The 27,040-nt window shown below is 47.2% G+C and overlaps 1 protein-coding gene across 2 annotated transcripts in view; it reads left to right on the top strand.

Annotated features, from left to right (window-relative positions):
* Positions 1-3,360: 3,360 nt before the first annotated feature.
* The window catches only part of igflr1 (IGF-like family receptor 1), a 29,981-nt gene continuing 6,301 nt past the window's right edge, over positions 3,361-27,040 (top strand). The window contains exons 1-6 of one of the 2 annotated variants that reach the window (XM_056286357.1): positions 3,361-3,719; positions 3,826-4,012; positions 9,520-9,553; positions 11,129-11,216; positions 11,762-11,869; positions 12,506-12,607. In XM_056286357.1, the coding sequence (XP_056142332.1) occupies positions 3,626-3,719; positions 3,826-4,012; positions 9,520-9,553; positions 11,129-11,216; positions 11,762-11,869; positions 12,506-12,607 (613 nt within the window). In that variant the 5' untranslated portion in view covers positions 3,361-3,625. The remainder of the gene's footprint in view (positions 3,720-3,825; positions 4,013-9,519; positions 9,554-11,128; positions 11,217-11,761; positions 11,870-12,505; positions 12,608-27,040) is intronic. The other variant, XM_056286358.1, reaches the window with a different exon arrangement.

Below are 27,040 nucleotides of genomic sequence, written 5' to 3' on the forward strand. Positions count from 1 at the left end.
CTCATACAGGGGACGCATGATGTGGGCGGCACGGGGCAGGAAACGGTTATAAAAGTTCACCATGCCCAGGAATTCCTGCAGCGACTGGACAGTGCGGGGGTGGGGGAACATGGTGACAGCCTCAACCCTGGCAGGGAGGGGAACGGCCCCCTGTGGAGTGATGTGGTGCCCGAGGAAGGTGATGACGACTCCCCGAACTGACACTTAGCTGGGTTGATGATGAGGCCGTGTTCGCTGAGCCTGTCGAACAGTTGTCTGAGGTGCGTCATGTGTTCCTCCGCCGACGCGCTGGCCACGAGGATGTCGTCTAAGTACACAAACAAAAATGGCATGTCGCGGAGCACAGAATCCATAAGGCGCTGAAACGTCTGCGCCGCCCCTTTAAGGCCGAAAGGCATACGTAAGAACTCAAAGAGCCCAACGGGTGTGATGACAGCCGTTTTTGGGACATCCAGTGGGTGGACCGGCACTTGGTGATACGCCCGCACTAAGTCGATTTTGGAATAGATGGCAGCGCCCGCCAGGTGGGTAGAGAAATCTTGTATGTGCGGTATGGGGTACCGGTCGGGGGTCGTGGCATTGTTTAGGCGACGGTAGTCCCCGCACGGGCGCCAACCCCCGTCGGCCTTAGTAACCATGTGAAGAGGGGAAGCCCACGGGCTGTCAGAACGGCGGACATTGCCGAGGCGCTCCATAGTCGAAAACTCCTCCCTGGCTATTGCGAGCTTGGCCGAGTCGAGGCGTCAGGCCCGGGCGTAAACTGGGGGGCCCACTGTGGTGATATGATGTTCCACGCCGTGCTTGGCCACCGCCGAGGAGAAGGTGGGTGTGGTGAGCTCGGGGAAATTTGCGAGCAGGCGTTGGTATGGATTCCCGGTGGAGAGTGTGTTAGCGAGGCACAGCGCTCCAGCCCCCCCAAGCGTGCAGGGGTATGACGCAAAAGAGACGGCATCAATCACGCGACAGTTTTTAACATCCACCAGCAGGTTGAAAGCACAGAGGAAATCCGCACCTAGGAGCGGGGTGGATACAGCAGCCATCACAAAGTCCCAGCCGAAACGTCGGCCGCCAAAACACACGTCCACATGTCTGATACCGTACGTCCGAATGGACGTGCCGTTGGCGGCGTCCATCTGGGGGCCGTGACTGTCGGTCATCGTGTCCACAGCTTGTGCTGGTAGTATGCTGCGTTGAGCGCCAGAGTCAACCAGCAGCCGCCGGCCCGACAAGGAGTCTCTGATGAACAACAGCTTGCAGTCACGGCCGGCGCCCATAGCCGTTAACGAGCGCCGGCCTTGGCGTTTCCCTGAACCCTGTAACTGCAGGGTTTGCGACACCGTTTTGCTTTTGCCCCAAACCTGGCATGGTAATAACAGAGCCCGTTGTCAGGTTGGCAGCGGGCTGTCACCGCAGCCGCGGTGTCCATATAGTCGTACACAGGTGGTGGTGGGGCGGTCTGGTGGGGTAGCAGGACATGCACAAACTGTTGCCGGTTGGCCAGGAAAACCCTGTCTGCTTCAGCAGCCAGAGAACGGTAGTCCTTGGAGGCGGCGAGAGGAGAACTGGCCAGTGCTGTGCGTACAGGTGCGGGGAGCTGTCTCAGGAAAATGTGTGTGAAAAGAAAGGCCGGATCAGCCGATCCCAGCACAGACAGCATTTTTTCCATTAACTCAGACGGTTTGCCGTCGCCGAGGCCATTGGGGGACAGTAAACGGTCTGCCTTCTCCAACTCCGACAGTTCAAATAGCTTCAGGAGGAATGTCTTTATAGCATCGTACTTGCCAGCAGCTGGCGGAGCTTCCAACAGCGTCATTGCTCGCGCCGTTGTCGATGCGTCTAACGCCGCCACTACGTGGAAGTACTGCGTTGCATCCTGCGTTATCCCTCTCAGCTGGAACTGGGCTTCCACATGTTGAAACCACGGCCGTGGATTATGCTGCCAAAAGTCGGGTAGCTTCACAGTAGCGGCGTAAATGCTAGCGTTAGCAATAGCCATGTTGTTAGCACCGGCGTCGTCGTTGTCAGACATACTCGTATTAGTAGTTCGATCATGTCGGGGTCACCAATGTGGAGTTAGAAAACAACGAGACAGGAGACGTGAGAGTAGACGTAGTCGAGGTAGTTTACTAGCTCCAACTTTGCATGTCATACATTCGACAAAGACACTGAACTGTGTACCGGAAGCGGAAGTGCATTATCTGACCCCTCGCCTCTTCCCTTAAAGGTACACCGTCCTCTTAGGTGAATGTCTCTAGTTATATAGATGTGGGTCACCACAACATCCGCATTTTGTAATAACCGGTGCAATAAGTAACAACTTATTACAAAATGCGGCAAACTTTATTACATATTGCGTTCAAGAATTGTATTACAAAATGCGGCAAGTTATTACGAAATGTGGCGTTATTACATAATGATGTGAAAATTTATTACATTATTACATAATGCGGCGTTATTACATAATGCGGCGCTACAGTGCTTTTGCAAAGAGGGGCATGGATTTGAGCGCAGTGTATTGTTGCTGCATTGACATGTAACCCGGTAGTTGTCTGTGGTGGTTTGGTTCAGCTCTGTCTCACTTGCCACTTGCCGAGGATGTGAAGCATCTCGGCGAAACCATTTGATGACTCATACATGTTGTCCAGATGGTGGCGGAAGCACCCTAAAATGGGTATGCTGGAGTTTGCGGCGCTGTAGTTTGTCGTTATAAGAGTTAGGCTACTTTGTGTATGTAACCCGCACTTTGCGTTCGGCCGTCGTCTCCCTACACGCCCTGGGACTCTGCGTTGTGTTTGTTGTAGTATGATGTTTGCGTGGAAAAGGAAGGAGGCGGAGGCTTGGGATCGTGGCTGAGACCTGGACACTTTACTGGCACTCGCTTACACTTCACCTCTCATCAATCAGCTGGCCGCTGGCCTCATCATACTCACAGCTTCCGGCAGACAAACAAAAAAACATTTCATCAACGTAGCCTTTTGCCCGGGACAAGAACTAGGGGTACGGTGTTGCAAGAGGGACAAACATCGCCATTTGCGGCATTCCCAGGGGAACATACAGCGTAACAGTGCCACCCTGTGGCGGATTTGCATTACTACCTTACATGTACATTGTTGTCATGGTGTATGGTATGACAAATAACATTACTGAAATAAATATTGATTTTATATTTTGGGCGGGTTTTTTTGTGTGCATTCTGGCGGTTTTGGGGCAGCTTTTGGGCTGGAAACTGTCAGCTGTAACTGGCAACACTGTGTGTGAATGCAGAAAATAAATGAAACCCCTCCCTCCCCCCGCCTTTGCATGACCCGTCCGTCCCTTATTTGCCGAGAAGTTATCCGGCTTCATTGCTCTGGCGTCGTCTCATAGGTGATGGTGGTCATTGTATTTTCCCTCAGATAGATCTACACGCGCGCGCGCGCACGCACACACACACACACACACACACACACATATATATATATATACATATTTTACATCATGGGTATTAAATCATACCCATTTTTACATCAAGGGCATTAAGCTGAGTCTTTATTTTACGCCGCTTTCGACCTGTCCAGGAAATACGAGTGAGGTCCTGAGTTTTTAAGAATCGGCTGCTTGATTTTAAAGTCTTCTGAGTTTCGGGATGGGGTACTCCAAGAAATGCCGCGATTGGACCACCCGCTGGAGTCTGGCCGAGCAGAGGTGTGTGAAGTGCGACCCCAACGACCTGAAACCCGGTAGGTTCATTTCTATTCACGTTGCCGCTCCTCCCTTGTGGCGGCGGCGGCGGTCGCGTCGCAGCCGCTGCCATCTTCACCAGTGACTTTTGTCGTCGCACAAAAGGACGCGAGTTCTCCCCCAACTGCGGCTACACCGACGACGGGGGGCGGCGTGAAGCGGTCACCAGACCGTGCCCGGCCGGCACCTTCAACACCGACGCGCTGGAGCGATGCAGACCCTGTTCCTCCTGTCCTGGACCGCCGGCGCGCCCCTGCAATCCAACGACTGATGCGCTCTGCTGCGCTCAAAGGTGAGAGACGAGTCTGAAATGAAACTAACATGCTGCACCATCATAACCCCCCCCCCCCCATCTACTGACCAAGCAGCTGAAACCCGTTACCAGATGAATGGTGTTTGCTGTTCTTGGCCTTTTGTGCGTGTCCAAGTGGGAGAGTCCTGCTGGCGCCGGGGAGGCTGCCGCTTCTCCCGCTCTTAGCCTCCCTTCCCGTCCATCCCTGCATGCCCCCCCCCCCCCCCCGTTTACTGTAAAGCCACTTTGAATAGTAGAAAAAGCGCTCTATAAGTTTAATTTATTATTATTCGTCGGACTTTACAAGTGGCCTTGAGGGCTATTGCGCACGAGACAGTCTTTTCGAACACGTGTTGATTATAGATACAGACGGTACACGTGCCGTGTTCCCCCCTCTTCTTGAAATACGTCTTCACCACAGCCATTTCCATCCTTTTTGCAAAATCGACCACCATCTGTCCTTCGACATTTCTCTCCTCGACTCCATACCTTCCCGTCACCTCTGTTCCCTTCACCAACATGTCCACTGAAGCAGTGTCGGCGCCAGAACAAATCTGACGGCCGGGCCCACGGCTTTCAGGGGGGGGGGGGGGGCATGAGCATTAGGGCTGTCAAATTTACATTCTAGTATATTTGAATATTCTTCGATTGTGAATTTTTTTTATTAATTATTTGCTAAATTAACCTTCGAATGTGCGCTTAGAATCCTTACTTGTGCTCTGCTCTTTTCCCCCGTTGTTTTCCATTCGCGCACGCAGACGCTACAAGCAGATCGCGTGAGCTTACTCGCAGCCACAATATCTCTGTCTATCCCCGGCCACCACACCAGGTCTCGGCAGCGCTGTTTCAGTTTCACAATGCCCAGGTGGCCTTCATGCGCCATATTCAAAACACGTGCACAGAGAGCAGCTGGGACCACTGTGCAAAACCCACGTGCCACGCAGGTGTCGTTCCAGCAGAAGAGCTCCCGTCTGACTCGGGCGAACGCAGCCAGCTCCTGTGGGACCTTGTGAGGCCAGCCGTTCTGGATGTAGGTGCGGAGCTGGGAGAGGACAGGGTCCTGTTCGGAGGCTGCCCTCAGCTTCTGCAGAGAGACAGTGGCCTGAAGGGGTGTGTGTAGCATTTGGACAATGTCCTTTTCCACACAGTCAGTGTCCGTCTGTGGAGCTGGGGTGGAGACAGAGCGAGAGAGCAGGTCGGCGACAACATTGTCTCTGCCTGGGGTGAACTGCAGGCTGAAGTTGTACTGGCGGAGGCGGTCAGACCAGCGGTGCAGCCTCAGGGGTTTGTGGCCTGTCCCAGATGTGGACAGCAGCACTGTCAGGGCCTGGTGATCTGTCCTGAGGGTGAAGGAGCGGCCATAGAGGTAGAGGTGCCACCTTTCACAAGCCCAGATACAGGCTAACGCCTCACGCTCACCCACGGAGTATCGCTGCTCGGTCAGGTTGAGGGCACAGGAGGCGAAGGCGATCGGCTTCTCCACACCATTCTGGGTTTGAGACAGCACAGCCCCTATCGCTGTGGCTGATGCGTCACAGGTCACAAAGGTGGAGCTGGAGATGTCAAAGTGAGCCAACACTGGTGGTGAAGTCAGTTGAGTCTTGAGATCATGCACAGCGTCACTGCATGCCTTTGACCACACCCATGGCTCGTCCTTACGCAGCAGCTGGCGCAGGGGGGCTGTGGTCGCAGAGTACTGGGGAAGAAACTTCAGGTCATACCCAGGAAGGAGGCGACCTGGGCGGCCGAGCTGGGCTCAGGGATGGCCTGAATGGCGTCCACGTTGGATTGTAGTGGAGTTAAACCGCTTGCTGACAGCCGGAACCCCACAAACTCGATGGCTGGCACACAGAGGACACATTTCTCAGCATTGAGAGTTAGCTTGTGCTTGGACAGGGCTGCGAAGACCATGTTGAGGCGCTTGTCGTGGATTTCACTGGTGGGCCCGTGTACCACTATATCGTCCAGATAAATGGCCACGCCCAGTATGCCAGCCAGCACGGAGACCATGATTTTCTGGAAGCAGCTAGGGGCGGAGCTGAGACCGAAAGGCATCCTGGTGTAGCGAAACACTCCTGCATGTGTCACAAAGGCTGTGAGGTTTCGGCTGCTGGGGTGGAGGGGCACCTGTAAGTACCCCTGTCTGAGGTCGAGCTTGGAGAACACCTCAGAGCCATAGAACTGAGCAGTGAGTTCTTCTGAGGTGGGCAGTGGATACTTATCAGGGACCACTGCCTTATTTACTGCACGTAGATCGACGCAGACACGCAGGCCCCCCCGACTTCTTCTTAGCCACCACGAGGTTTGAGACCCAAGGTGACGCGTCCACCGGTTCAATGATGCCAGCTTCCAGCAGTTGTTGCAGCTCGGCGGAGACCCCATCACGGAGAGCCAACGGGATGCGGCGCAGTGGTTGGATGACAGATTTCACAGCAGGGTTGAGGAGAGGTTGATGGGCGAAGGCGGAGAGGCAGCCCAGCCCCATAAACAGCGATGGCCACTTCTGCTGCCAAGGTGTGGCAACAGTCAGGATTGCTGCCCCCCTTGTGTCTAAGAGGGAGAACCCCAGAGCGGAGAACAGGTCCAGGCCCATCAGGTTGGCCCCACGGCGTGCCACATGAAAAACTGCATTGGGCACCAGCTTGGTTCCATAGCGGACCGTCAGTTGGAGAGAGCCAACCAGATCGATTTTGGAGTCACCATACCCACAGAGGACAGCTGAGGGTGCGGACAGTGGCAGTGAACCGAAAAGTTGACTGTAGGTATCAACATTCAGGAGAGACACACCTGCACCGGTGTCCAACAGCAGGGGGATGCACACATCATTAATGTTGACTGTGCATGATTTGAATGACACTGGCCCAGAGCTAGCCTTGTGAATGACGGCGGTTGAAGACTGGGGGGTGTGGCCCTCTGACCCAGCCGGGGAAGATCGACAGACGTTGGCAAAGTGATTGTGCTTACCGCAGCTACGGCATGTCTGGCCACGGGCAGGGCAGTTCTGAGCCCTTGAAACATGAGACCGAGATCCACAGTTACCACAGGACTGTTGAGGGCGGGGCCGAGAACGCCGTCGTTGCAGTTGCAGGACGTGCTCAGTGGAGTCGGCGCCCGCCTCGCTCTGGCTGGGCTGCGTCCCGAGGGGCAGCCGTGAGTAGAGGGAGGAGTCGTTGGCAGCTTGACTGGAGGTGGCCACTTGCTGTGTATTTAGCATAGCAGCACACTCAGCCGCTCCCTCAACCTGTAGTGCGATGGTAATTGCTCTGGACAGCAGCAGATCGTCTTTTTCCAGCAGGAGAGTCTCACGCACCTTTGCGTTGTTGGTGTGTTCGATTAGCTGGTCGCGAACCATCTCGTCCTGAAGCGCGCCAAACATGCATGAGCTAGCTAGCCCTCGCAAATTAGCTACATACTGCTGCACAGACTCACCAGGCAGTTGGTGTCGCTGACGGAATATAAATCGCCGAAGGAGGGCACTCTGTGGAGCAGCGAAATGGGTGCTCATAAGTCCCACAGCTTCGTCCAAGTTTGTGACGTTCCCCAGAGACCCGAGCACACGATGACCCTCTGCTCCCAAGCAGTGTAGCAACAGAGCCGTCTTCCTAGCCTGGCTCACGTCGTCGAGCCCTGAGGCGATGATGTAATTTTCAAAACTATGTAGCCAGCGAGTCCATGGTACCGGAGGCTCGCCAGGTAATGCCAGGAAGGGGGCAGGTGGTGGGAGAGAGATATCAGCCATCCTCGTCGCCAATATTGTATTTAGAAATCACGTCAGGACACAGCGCTGTCGCTCGACACAACCTCTCCGTGGCATTCTTTATTTAGACTGACACAGCATCACAGGCAGACCCGATCAAACAACCCAGAGCCCGCAGGCATCACCAATCGATCCCAGCACAATAGAACAGCACCAAATCAAATGCAGCGCTGTCGATGTGTGCAGACATAACAGTCCTGCCAACCCCGCTCCTCCACAATCACGAAATTTAAGCATTTTATTTCATTGATTATTATTATTATTGATTATGTATTTAAATGTGCTATGTGCATTAATTGATTTTAATTTTTACATGATGTTTAAGTACTACTTTTCACATCATCACTGGGTAATTGGCGGGGGGGGGCACAACTTTCATTTGGGGGGGCGAGGCCCGGCCAATGCCCCCCCCCCCCCCGTAGCGCCGACACTGCATTGAAGTCTGCTCCAATCACCACTCTCTCCTCCTTGGGTACCCTCTCCACCACGTCGTCCAACTCACTCCAGAATTCTTCTTTTTTATCCATCTCACACCCAACTTGTGGGGCATATGAGCTGATAACATTCAGCAATACACCTTCGATTTCCAGCGTCATACTCATCACTCTGTCTGACACTCTCTTCACCTCCAGCACACTCTTGACATACTCTTCCTTCAGAATTACCTCTACCCCATTACTCCTCCCATTCACACCATGGTAGAAGAGTTTGAATCCACCTCCGATACTCCTGGCCTTACTCCCTTTCCACCTTGTCTCTTGCACACACAGTATGCCTACCTTTTTTCTTTACATAATGTCAGCCAGCTCTCTCCCTTTACCAGTCATAGTGCCAACATTCAAAGTTCCGACTCTCACCTCCCCTTCCTCCTCTCTCGCTGCCTCTGGACATGCCTTCCCCCCTCTCCTTCTCCTTCTCCCAACAGTAGCATAGTTTCCACCGGCACCCTGCTGGTTAACAGTACCGGTGGCGGTCGTTGGTAACCCGGGCAGTGAAAACCCAAGGTATGAACACTTGCTTTTCAGAAAGATCGACTCGTTCGTAGCAACCCATGAGTGGCTGCAAAGAAACAGCAATAAAGTAATAATAACAACCAACCTGAGCTCAGTGCAGTCTGCCGCAATTTATAGACCGTTAAATAAAGCTGACCGAAACGGAACCCAGGGTTGGCGGACCCAAATGTGCGACTCAGAGACAGACTGGGCCAGAACAACGCTTTACTTAAACAAGAACTTACAGACAGACGCTACAATCAACAGAGAAGACTCGGAACCAGGGGGAAAATAGGTATACACAGAGGAGCCAATCAGGGAGATTCGACGCAGGTGCGCGGGACAGGGCAAGAACAGACAAGCCAATTGGAGAAAGGGGAGGGAGACTGGGCGCAGGTGCACAGGGACAGCACAGCCAATCGGAGTCAGGGGAAGGAGACTGGGCGCAGATGCACAGGGACAGCACAGCCAATCGGAGTCAGGGGAGGGAGACTGGGCGCAGGTGCACAGGGACAGCACAGCCAAGCAGAGAAAGGGGAACAGGTAAGTCAAGCCGGGGCAATCGGGAGCAATCGGGGTCACTCAGGGAAACGGGCGCAGGTGAACGGAAACACCAATCAGGGGATGGGGAACAGGCGAGCCCCGATGACCCAGATCACACCACCATGACGCGCATGATTTATGTGGATGATATTGTAAACAGTTAATGCGGATGGGTTAACTTGCTTGTTTTTTTCTTCTTCTTCTCCTGTTTATAGCTTAAACTGTCTGGGTGACTCTAACAGTACGACGGTGAGTTTCCCGTACTTAGCTGTGTGTGTGTGTGTGTGTGTGTGTGTGTGTGTGTGTGTGTGTGTGTGTGCGTGCGTGCGTGCGTGCGCGCGCGCGCGGTTTTTCACGTGTACATGCACGCAATGCATGAAAACGAAATATGGCAGAAAAAAAAAACAACCTCCCGCACATTGTCGTCTATCTTTCAGTACATGGATATCTGTCTTTGTACCCAAATGTTGTTTATAGTTATTAAAGAAAATGTGCAGGAATAAATGTTGTTCCGCCTTATTGACCGTGAATCTTCTCCCACGCATCTGTCCAGATGTGCAGAACGTTTGCTCTTTGATGAAAATGAAATATGAAATTAATTAATCCGCCCATCCATTAGCTGAACCGCTTACCCTGCTCCCAGGGTCGCGGGGATGCTGGAGCCTATCCCAGCAGTCACTGGCCGGCAGGCGGGGGGACACCCTGGACGGGCCATCACAGTGAAATTAATGAATGAGTTGTGAATTTGGGATGGGCTATGTAACCGAGAACGTGCCATGCCGGTGTAAACTGCTAATAAGACACGTTAGTCCCTAGGTAACGGGTCTGACTCTTTAGCCGAGCGGTTAGTGACGTCGCCTTGTGATGCAGTACACCCCGTGCGAATCCCGCACCGGGCAAGAAAAAACCGGTACTAAAATGTCAAAATTTTAAGCGCGCGTGTGGGTGTGGGTGTGGGAGTTGTTGTCTTTGAATTTCGTAACTTGTAAAGTTGTTCTTTGGAACATGTTGTGTAAGATAAATCCACTTAAGTGGAACTGGGTTGCTGTGTTTGTTTGCACAACAAGACTGCCAAGGCCTTCGGGCTAGTGACCCCCCCCACACACACACACACTGTGAATGGAAACCAAATCGGAGGATGTAACTAAACCGCCCGTGCAAATTCTTCATCAAAACTTTGTTTCATTTTGTTTGTTTAATTCCAACGCCTTCTCTCTGTGTGTACTTAGATTAAGCTGGAACATATTGCATTTTCCTTGACTTTTATAAAGCTGTCAAACGAATTTGAAAGAAAACGAGTGGATTCCTCGGTATTTTTTCTGTGTGTGGGTGTGTTCTTGTTAAAATGGCGTGACTGCCCGAGAGCGGGAAAACGTTATCTATAACAGCTGTCAGACGCTGTCGGAGACTGATTCCGGCCGGCCAGCCGGAATCACGTCAGCGGGGTGGAAAACGTCAACTTGCTTTACGGCACTGAAACTGTGCGTGAACGTCGGCACGCAACTGAAACTCTGAACTGCCGCCTTGGAACCAGTTTGGGCTCTGGACCGACTGAACTGCAGATTTATGAGAGCCCCTTAGGTGTGCTGTGGTGTGCACCAGCCACTTGAACTTTGTACAAGTTCTAGTGTTAAAATTGTTGAACCAAACCTCTCCAATTTTTTTTTTTTTGGGGGGGGGGGGGGGACAGAGCAGGTGGTTGTGCCGCAAAGGACAAAACGATTTTTATTTTATTTATTTATATATTTTTAAAAATCTGAAAATCCAGCTATTGAGGTTCATGCGCTTAACTCAAACTGCCCACGTTGTTATTTCCACATGCAGACAACCAAAGGACCAACATTTACTAACCCTATGACAACAACAACGCCATTGTCAACAACAACCCCTTTGTCAACAGGTAATGCGGTCTGTAAGTTAAACAGCCCACACTAATTATGCGGTAACACGTTAGTATGGGGAACGTAGTCACCATTAATTAGGTGCTTATTAGCATGCAAATTAGCAACATATTGGCTCTTAATTGGTCATTATTACGTACTCATTAATGCCTTATTCTGCATGGCCTTATTATACAATCAGTAAGCCATTAACTATGAGTTTTCCCTCTATAACCTCAGAAGTATTGCTTATTAGTAGTACCATCTCAATATGCTTTGCTTAGTATGGCCTTTATAAGGTGGTAGTACCACAAGAAGAGTTATTCTCCCTTACTAACACGTAATGAATATGGTCTGTTCTTACATAACAAAACACAAAACTACAAGTGTTAATAGTGTGAAATTACTGTAAATTAAGTTTTTGTTACTTAGAATATGTTCCCCATACTAAAGTGACATCTTGATCATTACTAATTCACTAGTAATTAAGTTTTTTTATGTTCCCCATACTAAAGTGTTACCAATTATGCTCCTACAGAACTAATTAGAGAATTAAACGAAGCTTCTTCATTTGCAGGGATACTACTACTAGCTGTCGTCACTGTTTCCAGTATGTTTTTTGTTTTACTTTCCTGCTTCATGCAGAGGAGGAAGAGGAGGAGGAGGCTAACCTGCCGTTACACAGGTGAGCATAAATGATGAAGAAAGTCTGGTGCAGTCAACACATCTCCGTATAGAGTTTGCTTGTGAATGGTGTAATATATATTTCACACCAACACCCGAGTGTTTAAATGTCTTTGTGCATGCTCAATAATCCAGGTAAGGAAATAACAGAAAGTTGAATCAGTGCATCTGCACATAACGTTTGGGAGAAACGTTTCATCACTCATCTAAGTGACCTCTTCGGTCTAAACTGTTGAAACTGTGACCTCATCGGTCTAAACTGTTGAGACTGACCTCATCGGTCTAAACTGTTGAGACTGACCTCATCGGTCTAAACTGTTGAGACTGACCTCATCGGTCTAAACTGTTGAGACTGACCTCATCGGTCTAAACTGTTGAGACTGAAGGGATCACTTAGATGTGTGATGAAACGTGTTTCAGCACAGAAAAATTATCGGCTCCGGAAATGTAACGCCAATGTGCATAGCAAGTGCAGGAAATGAGCCATTTAGAATTGGATATCTGCTATCTCTGTTTGATCTTCACACTTTTTTTTGTCCCTGTGTTAACACTTTTTGAAATTCGGTTTGTCCATGCCATGATGCCTTATTTGTTTGTCTGTCACACATGTGTTTCTCTTGACTATGATTTAACAAAGGTGGATCTAAAACGTCAAAAAACAGCAAAGTAATGTCACCCATGAATGAAGAGCTCCCTCTCCCAAACCAACCTGATGGCAAGGATCTGTTTGACATTCTGAGTGAGTACGACTGCATCTCATTTTACATTGAACGGCCCCACTTTTGCTTCAGCTTCAGATATCAGTTTTATCACAGTGAAACGGGTCACATACTTGAAGGTATAGTAAAATGACTAAGGTTTATGCATCTGACTAGTATTTACACATAAATTGCCGTTTTTGTTTCATACAGTACCCGTGAAAAAGTGTTTCCCCACTTCCCGATTTCCTGACAAGGAGAACCTGAGTAAACACAAAATACAGGTTTTAAATGACCATTTTATTTATTGAAGGAAAAGGGTGCCCCAACACCCATATAGCCCATCTGAAAAAGTAATTGCCTCCCTGAACTTAATAACTGGTTGTGCCACTTTTAATAGCAACAATTTTCTTTCACATCATCTTCCACATCACTGTGGAGGAATTTTTGTCCACTTTTTTCTGCAGAATTGCTGTAATTCAGTGGCATTGGAGGATTTTCAAGCATGAACTGCTCGTTTAAGGTCCTGCCACAGCATTTCAATGGGGTTCAAGTCAGGACGTTGACTAGACCGGCGTTTCTCAACCGGGGGTCCACGGACCCCTAGTGGTCCGTGGTGTAATTGCAAGGGGTCCATGAAAATAAAATATCTTTTAAAAAAAGATCCTATGACATTTATAGAAATAGGATTATTTTACTCAAATTTGACTGAGACCTTTATCTACCTAAACTATAAAGGGTAACAGGACTTTTTTCTCTAATTACATCTGTTTCACAAGTGTAATTTATTGTATTTTAATAAGAGATCTCGCTCCCGTTTGCATTGTTAAAAGTTACTGCATAAAAATTCTGTTTTGTTACATATATCTGAAAGTTACGGAATACATATTCTGTTTTGTTACATATATCTGAAAGTTACTGCATAAGAATTCTGTTTTGTTACATACACTACCGTTCAAAAGTTTGGGATCACCCAAACAATTTTGTGTTTTCCATGAAAAGTCACACTTATTCACCACCATATGTTGTGAAATGAATAGAAAATAGAGTCAAGACATTGACAAGGTTAGAAATAATGATTTGTATTTGAAATAAGATTTTTTTTACATCAAACTTTGCTTTCGTCAAAGAATCCTCCATTTGCAGCAATTACAGCATTGCAGACCTTTGGCATTCTAGCTGTTAATTTGTTGAGGTAATCTGGAGAAATTGCACCCCACGCTTCCAGAAGCAGCTCCCACAAGTTGGATTGGTTGGATGGGCACTTCTTGCGTACCATACGGTCAAGCTGCTCCCACAACAGCTCAATGGGGTTCAGATCTGGTGACTGCGCTGGCCACTCCATTACCGATAGAATACCAGCTGCCTGCTTCTGCTCTAAATAGTTCTTGCACAATTTGGAGGTGTGTTTAGGGTCATTGTCCTGTTGTAGGATGAAATTGGCTCCAATCAAGCGCTGTCCACTGGGTATGGCATGGCGCTGCAAAATGGAGTGATAGCCTTCCTTATTCAGAATCCCTTTTACCCTGTACAAATCTCCCACCTTACCAGCACCAAAGCAACCCCAGACCATCACATTACCTCCACCATGCTTAACAGATGGCGTCAGGCATTCTTCCAGCATCTTTTCATTTGTTCATTTGTTTGTCTCACAAACGTTCTTCTTTGTGATCCAAACACCTCAAACTTGGATTCATCCGTCCACAACACTTTTTTCCAGTCTTCCTCTGCCCAATGTCTGTGTTCTTTTGCCCATCTTAATCTGTTTCTTTTATTGGTCAGTCTCAGATATGGCTTTTTCTTTGCCACTCTGCCCTGAAGCCCAGAATCCCGCAGCCGCCTCTTCACTGTAGATGTTGACACTGGTGTTTTGCGGGTACTATTTAATGAAGATGCCAGTTGGGGACCTGTGAGGCGTCTGTTTCTCAAACTAGAGACTCTAATGTACTTATCTTCTTGCTCAGTTGTGCAACGCGGCCTCCCACTTCTTTTTCTACTCTGGTTAGAGCCTGTTTGTGCTGTCCTCTGAAGGGAGTAGTACACACCGGTGTAGGAAATCTTCAATTTCTTAGCAATTTCTCGCATGGAATAGCCTTCATTTCTAAGAACAAGAATAGACTGTCGAGTTTCAGATGAAAGTTCTCTTTTTCTGGCCATTTTGAGCGTTTAATTGACCCCACAAATGTGATGCTCCAGAAACTCAATCTGCTCAAAGGAAGGTCAGTTTTGTAGCTTCTGTAACGAGCTAAACTGTTTTCAGATGTGTGAACATGATTGCACAAGGGTTTTCTAATCATCAATTAGCCTTCTGAGCCAATGAGCAAACACATTGTACCATTAGAACACTGGAGTGATAGTTGCTTGAAATGGGCCTCTATACACCTATGTAGATATTGCACCAAAAACCAGACATTTGCAGCTAGAATAGTCATTTACCACATTAGCAATGTATAGAGTGTATTTCTTTAAAGTTAAGACTAGTTTAAAGTTATCTTCATTGAACAGTACAGTGCTTTTCCTTCAAAAATATGGACATTTCAATGTGATCCCAAACTTTTGAACGGTAGTGTATATCTGAAAGTTACTGAATACATATTCTGTTTTGTTACATATATCTGAAAGTTACTACATAAGAATTCTGTTTTGTTAACTATATCTAAGTTACAACTGAAAGCTCTTATTTTTGCCCCAAAGAGTGAATAAATGCTATAATGCAATTTAAAATGCAGTTTCTACTGTTTCTATCAAATTGCGACCCCCCTCCCCCAAGATCAGGTGGAGGGGTCCTCAGGGTAGATAAAAAATACGCAGGGGGTCCAGGACCCCAAAAAGGTTGAGAACCACTGGACTAGACCACTCAAAAACCTTAATTTTGTTTCATTTGAGCCATTCTGAGATGGACTTACTCTTGTGTTTTCGATCATTGTACTGCTGCATAACTCAATTATGCTTCAGCTTCAGATCACAGACTGATGACTGGACATTCTCCTTCAGAATTTTCTGGTAGAGAACAGAATTTATGGTTCCTTATGTAACCAGGTTAAAATTAATGTTTTTATTTTATTTTGTTTGAGTATGATATATCACCAAATCCTGTCTGTGTGCTGTTATTTGTGTTTACTACATTTTATTTTATGTCATTATTTACTTTTATGTATATTTTATAACGACCGTCATATACTTGTACTGTCGCTTTAAGAGAGAGGTCTTGTGGGTACACGGAAGAGGGAACGCGGGAGAGGCCATTTTTGTTTTGTGGGAGGAGTCTCAAGCAGCGATCGAGCCGAGCCACGCGTGTTTCTTACCGTAGCACAGTTTTGCTGGTTGAGGAGAACGTAACCTTGAGTATCCCTGTAAGAAGATACTGCAAGCTGTGGGATAAAATACTTGTTTATCCTTTCTTACATCGGAGTCCAGTGGACGGTTTCTCCTTCTAACGCACACGGGTGAAGTCCGGGCAGTGGTTGAGCTTCGACCCCCACGTCCGTAAGAAACACCGCTCCAGCTGGAGGACTGGACGTTTGTCGAAGGGTTTGAAACCAAAATAAATGGCAAGGTGGGCCAAATAGAGTCCTGTGTGTCCCCCCTCAACTAGAACACAACGCAGAACTAACGATGAGAGTGACGGGCGTGCAGCAGACTGACCAGCATAGAACACCATAGGACTGCCCTCGTTACACTTAAATGATAGCAAGTCTTCTAGGCCCTGAGTCAGCAAAGCATCCTCACACCATCACAATACCACCACTATAAGTATGATGATATTGTGAAATGCTGTGTTCGCTTTGTGCAAAGACATATTGGGACATGTGTCTTTCAGAAAGTTCCACTTTTGACTCATCTGTCCACAGAACCTTATCTCAAAAGACTTGGGCGTCATCAATGTGCTTTTTTTACCCCCTCATAAATGTGAGCTGAGCACTAATGTTTCTCTTTGCAGTGGTTTGTGACTTGCAACTTTTCCATGACTTCCATTTTTGCCCAGTCTCTTTCTTATTGTCGAATAATGAACGATGACCTTAGCTGAGGATAGAGGCCTGCAGTTCTTTAGATGTTGTCCTGGGTTTTGTGTGACTTCGAGGATGAGTTGACGCTGCATTCTTGAAGGAATTTTGGTTTAGCCGGCCACTGTTCCAAATTTTATCCATTTGGATACTCTTGCTGTTGTTTGCTGAAGTCCCAGAGCCTTGGAAATGGCTTTGTAACCCTTTCCAGACTGCTATACCTCAACAAGTCATCTCTTGTGGAATTATTTATCACAGCATTTTGTCCTGCTTGTTGAGACCTTATATCCTACTTCACACTTATGGTAAGGTTCTCTATAAGTCATGTTTAGATTCAACAGGACTGGCAGTAATCAAGCCTGGGTGTGTCTTGAATTATCAATTAAATTTGGTTGATTAACTAAGGGGGTAGTTACTTTTTCACACAAGGTCAGTTGATGTTGGATAAGTAAAAAAAAATCACTATAAAAAGTGAATGTTGTGTTTACTCAGATTCTCTTCAACTAATATTACATTTTGTATGAAGATCTGAAATAAATGTGACAAATATGCAAAAATAGAGGAAAACAGGAAGGTGACAAATGCTTTTTCATGGCACTGTATATAAAAAGCTCTCTCAGTGCTTTTTAGAACAGACCAGTTTAATTCCTCTGCCCATTGGATTTATGTTTGAACTACTAGCCAACAATGGCCCTCCAAACAGTTCTACTACTACCACTTTTGGCTGCTCCCATTAGGGGTCGCCACAGCGGATCATCCGTGTCCTCTGAATCTTCTGTAACGCCAACCACCTGCATGTCCTCCCTCACCACATCCATAAACCTCCTCTTTTCCTCTTCCCTGGCAGCTCCATATTCAGCATCCTTCTCCCAATATACCCAGCATCTCTCCTCCACACATGTCCTAACCATCTCAATCTTGCCTCTCTTGCTTTGTCTCCAAACTGTCCAACCTGAGCGGTCCCTCTAATATACTCATTCCTAATCCTGTCCTTCTTTCATCACTTCCAATGAAAATCTTAGCATCTTCAACTCTGCCACCTCCAGCTCCTCCTCCTGTCTTTTCGTCAGTGCCACTGTCTCCAAACCATATAACATAGCTGGTCTCACAACCATCTTGTAAACCTTCCCTTTAACTCTTGCTGGTACCCTTCTGTCACAAATCACTCCTGACACTTCTCCACCCACTCCACCCTGCCTGCACTCTCTTCTTCACCTCTCTTCTGCACTCCCCATTACTTTGGACAGTTGACCCCAAGTATTTAAAAGGGAATAGCATGATCCTCCCATGCGCTATGTCCCCCTGGCGAAACTCCTCACTGTCAGGTGGAAAGAAGCGGCTGGCGACACCACATGTATCGAAGGATGCATGTGGTAGTCTGCAGCCCTCCCTAGATCAGTAGAGGGGGTGGAGCAGTGACCAAGATGGCTCAAAAGAGTGCAATAATTGGATGACTACAATTGGGGAGAAAGGAGGGGGGGGGGGTCAAAAAACAAAAACAAAAAAATATCTAATTAAAAACTCCACTGGCTTCTCTCCTTTTTTTTCCTTTTAGTAAATTCGGGGTAGTTTTTTTCCCCTTTTATTTTTATAGAAAAAACATTCAAAATACAACATACAAAACCAATAGGGAAATAAAATAGTTCAAAAACCCATCAAACTCTACAGAATCAAAGAGGGTAAGAATTACAAATTAAAACACAGGTAGACAAAACAGAAAACAGTGAGGTAACCTGTAGACTTTGGCATGGCTTCCAGCCCACAGACCCCCCCACCAAATCAAAGAAATCAAACAAAAAATGCACATATACCATACGCACTACACTATTTATCCAAAATCCAACATCGCCCTCCCTCCTCCCCCAATCACAATAAAAGTGCTGCCCTCCACAAATCCACTAATAAACTCTTCTTCTCTAACATAACCATACAACATATTAACACCTCTTTCCATTATGCTCTTAAAAATGGTCCACACCTCCGCTTTCCTCTTTTCATAATGGGCTATATTCCTCCTTAGTTCGACAGCAAACCTTGCATGGCTTAAAACACAATTTAATAAATTAACATTACATCCGTTCACTTTGCCAGTCACCCCAAACAACCACAATTCTCTCCATTCTGTTCTGTCAACAAACCCACCTCTCCAACATCTACTTATTAATTCCTCCATTTTCAACATGTATCCCTCCAGCTCACAACATTCAACAAACTCATGCATAGATGTTTCCACTCCCACACCACACACGTTACATGCTTTCTTCACAGTCACATCAAACTTACTAACGGAGACGGGCGCAGGTTTTTCCTCAGGGTTTCTTCCCGAGGCCTTTCCCATAGACAAGTATACCCCAAGGCAGCGGTTGTTTTAAACTGGAGTTGTCCTTCTCTTAGATTGGCTGCCAGCCAGGGCTAACAAGTCCAGTCAACCCATGCGGTTATACCGTTGGGAACCCAGTCGCCCCCGCAGCAGACTTTGTAAAAACAGGCGGTACCACGAGAAGGCGCTGCTGTGGACACATTTGCATAGGGGCGGCCATATACTAAGGTCCTGATGGACCCGCAGCGATCACTACACCAGGAAGCAAGAGGCCACCACACCGCTTCGCATTCCTTTTGGATAGTAGGACATCTGGCCCAATACTCGCCATCTCCCTCCCCCCACATACATTTATCTCTCCTTCCTCATCCAACACAGCCTCTCTCTCAATCGTACTGACCCATTCTCTCGGCCCCACCCCCTTGAGCCTTCCAAATATCCTTTCCACTATTCCCAACCACATTCTGTCACCCCTTCTCCTCACTTTATTGACCACTACCTGTGCCCTCATAAACCCTGGTACATGCTCATATACTAAACCCCTTATCTTTCTAAACCTCGCTCTCCAAATCAACCTGTTGTAAATTGTGTTCCCCTAAATGTGATTTTTGGATTTAAAAACACTGGTTGTTCCCACACCTGTTTCACATTCTTACATTCATACTGCACACATTTCACAAACTCTCTCCAGCACCTCCTTGTAAAACTCAGGCGCTCCACTTAACATACCTTTCTTCAGCTGCTTATACACGCCACTCTCCCCACACCCTCCACATTTATAAATTGCCTCCCTTAAAAACACCTTCCATATATGATCTCCCTTGTTTCTAAAATATCTAACCATCATTTTCACCCTAAGTGCTTTCTTTTTCACCCCTAAATTGATGAACTTCAACCCATCATCTTCATAGTCATTTTCCATCACCTCCCTTGCTAGCCTAACTCCCTTCCCATCCCACAGAAACTCACTCACCATTCTTTCCACCTCCTTCAGCACTCTCTCGGGCACATCCAACACATTCCTTACATACACAATCATACTGATAACTAATCCATTCACAACCACCACCTTCCCTTTCAGCTTCAACACTCTGTTTCCAAAACCCCAATGTCTTCCTAATCTTATTCAATATCTCTTCATACTGTATATTACATTATGTTAAAGTCATTTAGCCGACGCTTTTATCCAAAGCGACTTACGATAAGTGCATTTGACCTGCTCCGTTGCACCCCTCTTTAGACGACCTGGTGGTCCCGAGCCCCCCCCCCCCCGGAACACCATATCGATACCAAACACCCAATCGGAACAGTCCGCTGCAACCCAGAGCCCCTGAGCTCAATCGATCCGCCAGCCTCAGCCTCCCAGTGACTTGGATTAAAGGCGCTCGCCACCGCGCCCAGCGTATATCTCTCCCTTCCTTATCCTCAATCCCTAAATTCACACCTAACACCCTGAAATAATCTTTCTTCTCTTTTAATCCTATTCCTAAATCTTCTCTACTTGCCCCTATATACACAACTTCTAACTTATCTATATTTACTTTAGTGCCTGATGCCCTACCATACAGCTCTAAACTATCTAATACCTCAACTACCCTTTCCCTGTCCCTTACTGTAACTGTCATGTCATCTGCATGCTGATAAACTAAACTCATCTGCCTTCCTGGTAGCGCTATACCCCATAATCCTATCATTTCCCCTCAGTAGTGCCGCTAATGGTTCTGCTGACAAGGAGTACAGCAGAGCCGATAGGGGACACCCTTACCTGACTGACCTCTCTATCTTAAATGTGTCTGTGACTATCCCATTGGTTTTAATACAACTAGCTGCCCTATCGTGCATCCTTCTGATCCATCCTACCAGCCTATGCCCAAAACCAAATTTCTCTAAGACCTTGTATAAATAGCCGTGATCTGCCCTATCAAATGACTTATTCAAATCTAACCTAATAACTACCCCTCCTTGTCTCCCTTCATAAAGTCAATAGTGTCTCTGATGCTACTGATTGTATCTTCTATGTCCCTAACTGGTATGTTGTAAGCCTGTGTGCTTCCCACCACCGTTCCTATAACTCTTTTGATTCTGTTGGCTAACACTCTTGCTAATATTTTATAATCATTATTTAACATGCTAAGCGGACTATAGTTCTCTCATCTAATCATACTCCCTTTCTTGTAAATGATGCTGACTAACCCTGTTGACATCTTAACTGGCATCTCATTCTTTTCTTCTGTCCACCTAAATAATCTATGTAACACTGGCACTAATTCCTCTCTAAACTCTATGTAAAATCCGTCAATTAAACCATCTATCCCTGGACCCTTGTTCCTACCTAACCCTGCTATTGCTGCCTCTATTTCCCCTGTCCCCATGTCTCCCTCACACATCTCTCTATCATCATCACTTACCCTGGCCTTCACCTTATCAAACACTTGTCCTATGCTGTCTTCATCAATCTGTTCTTCCCTAAATAAATCCCTATAATAACCTTCTACTCTTTCAGCTATCCCTACAAAGTCTGCAATCTCCTTACCGTCCACCTTTTCTAAATAATTCTTTTGTTTCGTCTTTTCTAACCCTAAAAAATACATATCTAGCCCTGCTTCTATTGCTCCCATTCATCTCTTTTGTTCTATCTCATTCAGTTCATTTTTTATTCTAATATATTCCCCTAAATCTTAACCCGCCTTCATATCTGCCCTATCTACTTCTCTAGTTAATGCTCCCTTTAACCTCCTCGTTCTTTTTCTATCTTACTTCTGCCTCTGCTATAATCTATACTCAATATCTTTAACTGTTCTTTCACACTCTCCCACCACCTCCTAATGTTCTTCTCACACATGCTCTGTCTTTCTTCTCATTATACACTCTCACTATCTTCTTATATTTCTCATCTCTCAGCATTTCACCATTCACACCCCCCCCCCCACCGCTCTAAACTTTGGCCAAAGCTAAAACCTAACACCAAGTGATCACCAATTATCGTGTCTTTGATATAAGACACCATGACCCGGTGCCGTCTGCTGGAAAATCTGGGTAAAGGCTATGGAAAAGGCAGACAGGGGACTTAGGACTCCACCCAGCTGTAGCCCAAGCCTCGGCTCTGCCAGTCAGGTGAGAGATGACGTAGGCGATTTTGGACTGTTCAGTGGGGAAGGCTGCTGACTGAAACTCAGAAGTGAAGATCGCACTTGCAGAGGAAGGCTCTGCAATCGTCGGAGTCGCCGAAGAAACGTTCAGGAAGAGACAGAGTGAGAGGGACTGAGGCCGAAGTAGGTTGAGTGACGCTGACTGTCGGACCCGGAAGCATGGAGGGAACTGGCTCTGGACCCGCTCGCTGAATCTGCAGCTTCTGCATTTGCTCGACCAGGAGGTTCAGTTGTGTACTGAATGCTGTCGAGGTAGAATCTTGTCGGTCGGTCAAATCTCTTATGTGGTGGTGAAGATGACCAATCTGTCCATCTTGTGACTGGATCTTGAGTGCCTGAAGCATGAAGTGTCCGTGTCTGCTGGGTCCATGTTTGGCCAGTTTGTACTGTCGAGCACTGAACTAGAATAGGACCCAGAATGCAAACACACTCGAGGATAGGGCAAAAATCAAGTCTTTTATTCAGCAGAAGTTTTGGTACACAGAGGTCAATCAGCTCAGCAAAGGTACCCAAAAACGACAGGCAAAAGGCAAAATCCAAAAACACTCAGGTCTGATCGAGAACACTCGCGGGGAAAATACAAGGGAAAAGATGCTGGAACACTGTCACACAGGGATCTAGACGAACTGGCACAGAAGACAGCGAGCACACAGACTAAATACATTAGGGAGGGAGACAATAAGACACAGGTGCAACACATCAGGGCAGGGCAGGTAATCACACACACGGGAAACACAGGAGAGCAGGAAGTGAAGGTGTCTGCAACGAGAGACAAGGTGAGTATCAAAATAAAACAGGAAGCACGAGACAAGTGTTACGACCCTTGGTCTGGAGAGGGTGCAACAATTAGTGTACTGGGTAACAGTGAGGTGAGGGTGCAACACAGTGAGACATAAACGTATAAATATAACAAAATAAATATATTTATTGACACAATGACAGGACAAGGGAACCGAACGGTTGCCAACACAATAAACTACTAACAAAAGTAACCCACCCTTGACAGTGCTGAAAAGCACCAAAGCTAAAGACAAAAGGTGGCAACCTAGTGTGTCTAACAGAGGTAAGCTACGTGATGGGGTGTTTGCCCATGGGCATCTTACTTTGATTCCCTTGCCCAAAAGAACTAAAGAACTAAACATAACTCAAAAAAGCAAACAACAGAGAAAGGGCCAGACATTACAAACACAAAGTAGCTACAACACCCAAACTAAACTAGCTGGCCGGTGAACTGAAGACATGTGGGGGTTTAAATGGGAGACTGCACAGCTGATGAAATTTAGATTCGTTGACCAGGTGATGAGTAGCACCTGGCGGATACCTGAATGTAGAGTCAGAGTGAGGGTTAGATACAGGAGGCAACAAAAAACAATTATACGGACACACCCGTGGCCGTAACACAAGGAAACAAGAGGAGACAAAAACAATAACTTAACTAAGATGGCCTGTGACACAGAGAGGACGACCTGGGATAACTTTGAACTTTGGGTACACACAGGAACCCTGTATTTTGAGAGTGAAGCGCTCGAGATGGAATGTACGATTTAAGGAGATCAGACCAGTAAGATGGGGCAAGCCCATGTAGGATTTTATAAGTCAGCAGAAGCACCTTGAAGTCTGATCTAACATGGATAGGAAACCAATGAAGGGAGGCGGGAATTGGTGTAATATGACACCAATTCAAACCCCAGTCCCCAGCGTTGCTTCCATGTCCTGTCAGACCACTCTCGGTGTTTCCTCTTCGGGCGTGAGTCTGGGCAGGGCAGTGGTCCCTGGGCCCACTGGACACAGCAGAGGAGGCTCCTCCAGCCAATCCAACGCCAGCTCTCCCAGCCAGACACCCTTGACACACCTCTCTGCACTCCACGCGATGACACCAAAAACACAGTCAACACTAGGCAAGGCCACGGTCAGACCGCCCTGAGTGTTATCAGAATTGCCGGTCTGCATAAGCAGTTGGCTTACCCTGCCCCGCTTCCGCGTCTTGTCAGACCGCCCTTGGTGTCTCCACTTCGGGCCTAGCTCCGAGCAAGGCCATGGTCCATGCGCCCACAGGACGCAGCAGACCAAGCTCTCCCAGCCAATCCAGCACCAGCTCTCCCAGCTATCAAACGAAGACGCAAACTTAGACGCAGACATGGACAAAGACACTGCATGGATGATACTGGGTGAGGCCGCTGCAAACATAAATTCGCGCCGCCATCTTCTCACACTGGAAGTGGAAAACATGGCAGTGTATGAGAGTTTTGGGTGGCACTCTCTATGCTTGGAGGATTTATTCAGTCACATTAGGTGACAAAGGGAAAACTTCTCTACGTTTTGATATATAAAGTGGGGAGGCGTCTCCTTCGAGACTGCCGGCCGGAGAGATGCAGTTGGCCAACGCACGCAGTACGAGGGTGGGTGTTTGAATTAAAATAGGGATCGATTGGCCTCTAAATTGGGAGAAATCAGAAATGAAGAAAAAAAAAGAAAAAAAAAAGAAGAGAATCAGGCTCTTGAAATCAGTACGGTATTTAACTGAGAGCCAGTGGAGTTGCTGAAGAACAGGAGTGATCTATAGAAGGATACGGGCAGCTGCATTCTGGACCAATTTAAGTTTATAAAGACACTTGAGGGGAAGACCAAAGAGGATAGAATAGCAGTAGTCAATACGGGATGTAATCAGGGTGTGAATGAGTATGGCGGTGCTGTTATGTGTAAGTGATGGGCAAAGACGATTAATATTGCATCGGTGGAAGTATGCAGACCGAATAACATTGTTGATGTGAGCATCAAAAGATAATGTGCGGTCCAAGATGACACCCAGACTCTTAACCTGAGGCGATGGAGGAACTATGAAATTGTCAATAGCCTGAGAAAAACTACCAGGTTTAGCCAGAGTAGATTTAGTACCTACTAAGAGGACCTCGGTTTTATCGCTATTAAGTTTGAAAAAGTGGTACGAAAACCAGGATTTAATTTCTAGTAAGCGGTCAGAAAGGGAAGTGGGCGGAAGAGTGGAGATAGGCTTGGTGGATAGATAAAGCTGGGTGTCATCCACGTAGCAGTGAAATTGAATGCCAGATTTCCTGAAAATGTGGCCAAGAGATAATAGGTAAATAATAAATAGGAGGAGTTCCAATACAGAGCCATGGGGAACACCGGTAGCAACAGGACAGGACTGTTATCTCACATTTTTAAATTGGACAAACTGGGTGCGGCCAGCAGTGCGCACGTAAGCAGCAGCGTTGCTCTCCCTAATGTGGTGTATTTTGCTTTGTTTGTTTCGTCTTATTGTCTGTTGATATGTCGTTCAGCAAATCGACATATAACCGGGAAGTTCTCTTAAAGATTGTGTCGTCGCGCGAGGAACTGATCTTAATCAGGAACCATCGCAACGAAAAATCCCGAAGGAGATCGCTCGTCCATCTGGATCTCGGTGGATTACCATACCGGATGGGAGACGCAGGAGGCGGTGTAGGGAAAGGAGGCAGCCGGGGTGAGATACAACCCAGGCTAGAGACGGCTCCCCACAAGCCCGCCCTGCCCAGCATTTTTCTCACAAACGCCAGATCGCTCACTCATAAAATGGAAGAATGGAGCTGATCATCGTGGAACAAAAATCCGTGAAAGACTGCTCAATCATGGTAATATCCGGGACCTCCGGGGATCCTTGACGAAACTATTTTGCTAGTAGGCCGCACAGCGCACCGGCCCAACAGGAACAGAGGCTCCGTTAAGTGCAGAGAGGGAGGGCTTTGCATCTGCTCTAATAATAAGTGGCGTACAAATGCTACCGTCATTGACAGACGCTGTTCGCCAGGCTTAACATGACATTAAGATGCCGACCCTTTTATCTGCCACGGGAGTTCACTGTTGTAAGTGTTATGGCTGTGTACATCCCACCACTGCACGTTGTCCGTCTTAGGAGAGAGATCCCTCCCCTGTTGCTCTCCCCGAGGTTTCGTCCATTTTTTTTCTCCCTGTTAAAGGTTTTTTTTTTTTCCAGGGAGTTGTTCATTATCCGATGCGAGGGTCTAAGGACCAGGGGCAAAAATCTGATATCAACTTTGGAGGGGACAATCAAACCATTGTGATGTAAAGGGCGGGGGATTGCCATCTTTTGAAACTTAAATATGCACCATTAAGTGTCTGTAATCAGCACAGGTGCTTTTGTTGTGTATTATTAATATTATTGAAATTAAATAGTTATGTTTATAGTGATATATTGGTGGGGACATATATTTTTCCCAGGATGGGGGGGTCGTGTCCCCCCCCCCCATCCCCTCGGGATTTCCACCTATACTAAGGACAGGCTGTTGTGTTGCTGCAAAGCCCCTTGAGGCAAAATTGTTATTTGTAATATTGGGCTATACAAATAAAGTTGACTTGACTTGACTAACACCAAGACAGCTTTGGACATACTGCCATCAGTCATTAATAAACTACAGATTGCTCATCCTGGTGGGATTTCTGTTGTGGCTGGAGACTTTAACCAAGGTAGTCTGAAAACTGTCCTTTCTCAATTTTACCAACATGTGACATGTCTTACGAGAGGTCAAAATACATTGGACCATGTTTACAGTAACATCAGAAAAGCATACAAGGTCGCCACACTCCCCCACTTAGGCCAGTCCGACCATCTATCTCTCTTCCTCACTCCGGCATACAGACCCTCTGTGAGAACCATAAAGACTTGGCCTGAGGGGGCTTCCACTCAGCTTCAGGACTGCTTTGACTGTACTCACTGGGATTTATTTGCACAACAAGACATAGAAGACTACACATCCACTGTCCTGTTTTACATACAAAACTGTATTGATACTGTGACTGTTGACAAACATCTCAGATGCTTTCCAAACAATAAACCATGGATGACAAGGGATGTTAAGCTGCTGCTGAGGCACCGGGACACAGCCTACAAGTCTGGCAATGCTGAACTAGTATACAGAGATGCCAGGTCCAACCTGAAGAGAGTCATCAAGGAGGCAAAAGCAGCTTACAGGCAGAAAATTGAAG

This window comes from Lampris incognitus, chromosome 9 (assembly GCF_029633865.1).
Source record: "Lampris incognitus isolate fLamInc1 chromosome 9, fLamInc1.hap2, whole genome shotgun sequence".
Classification (NCBI taxonomy): domain Eukaryota; kingdom Metazoa; phylum Chordata; class Actinopteri; order Lampriformes; family Lampridae; genus Lampris; species Lampris incognitus.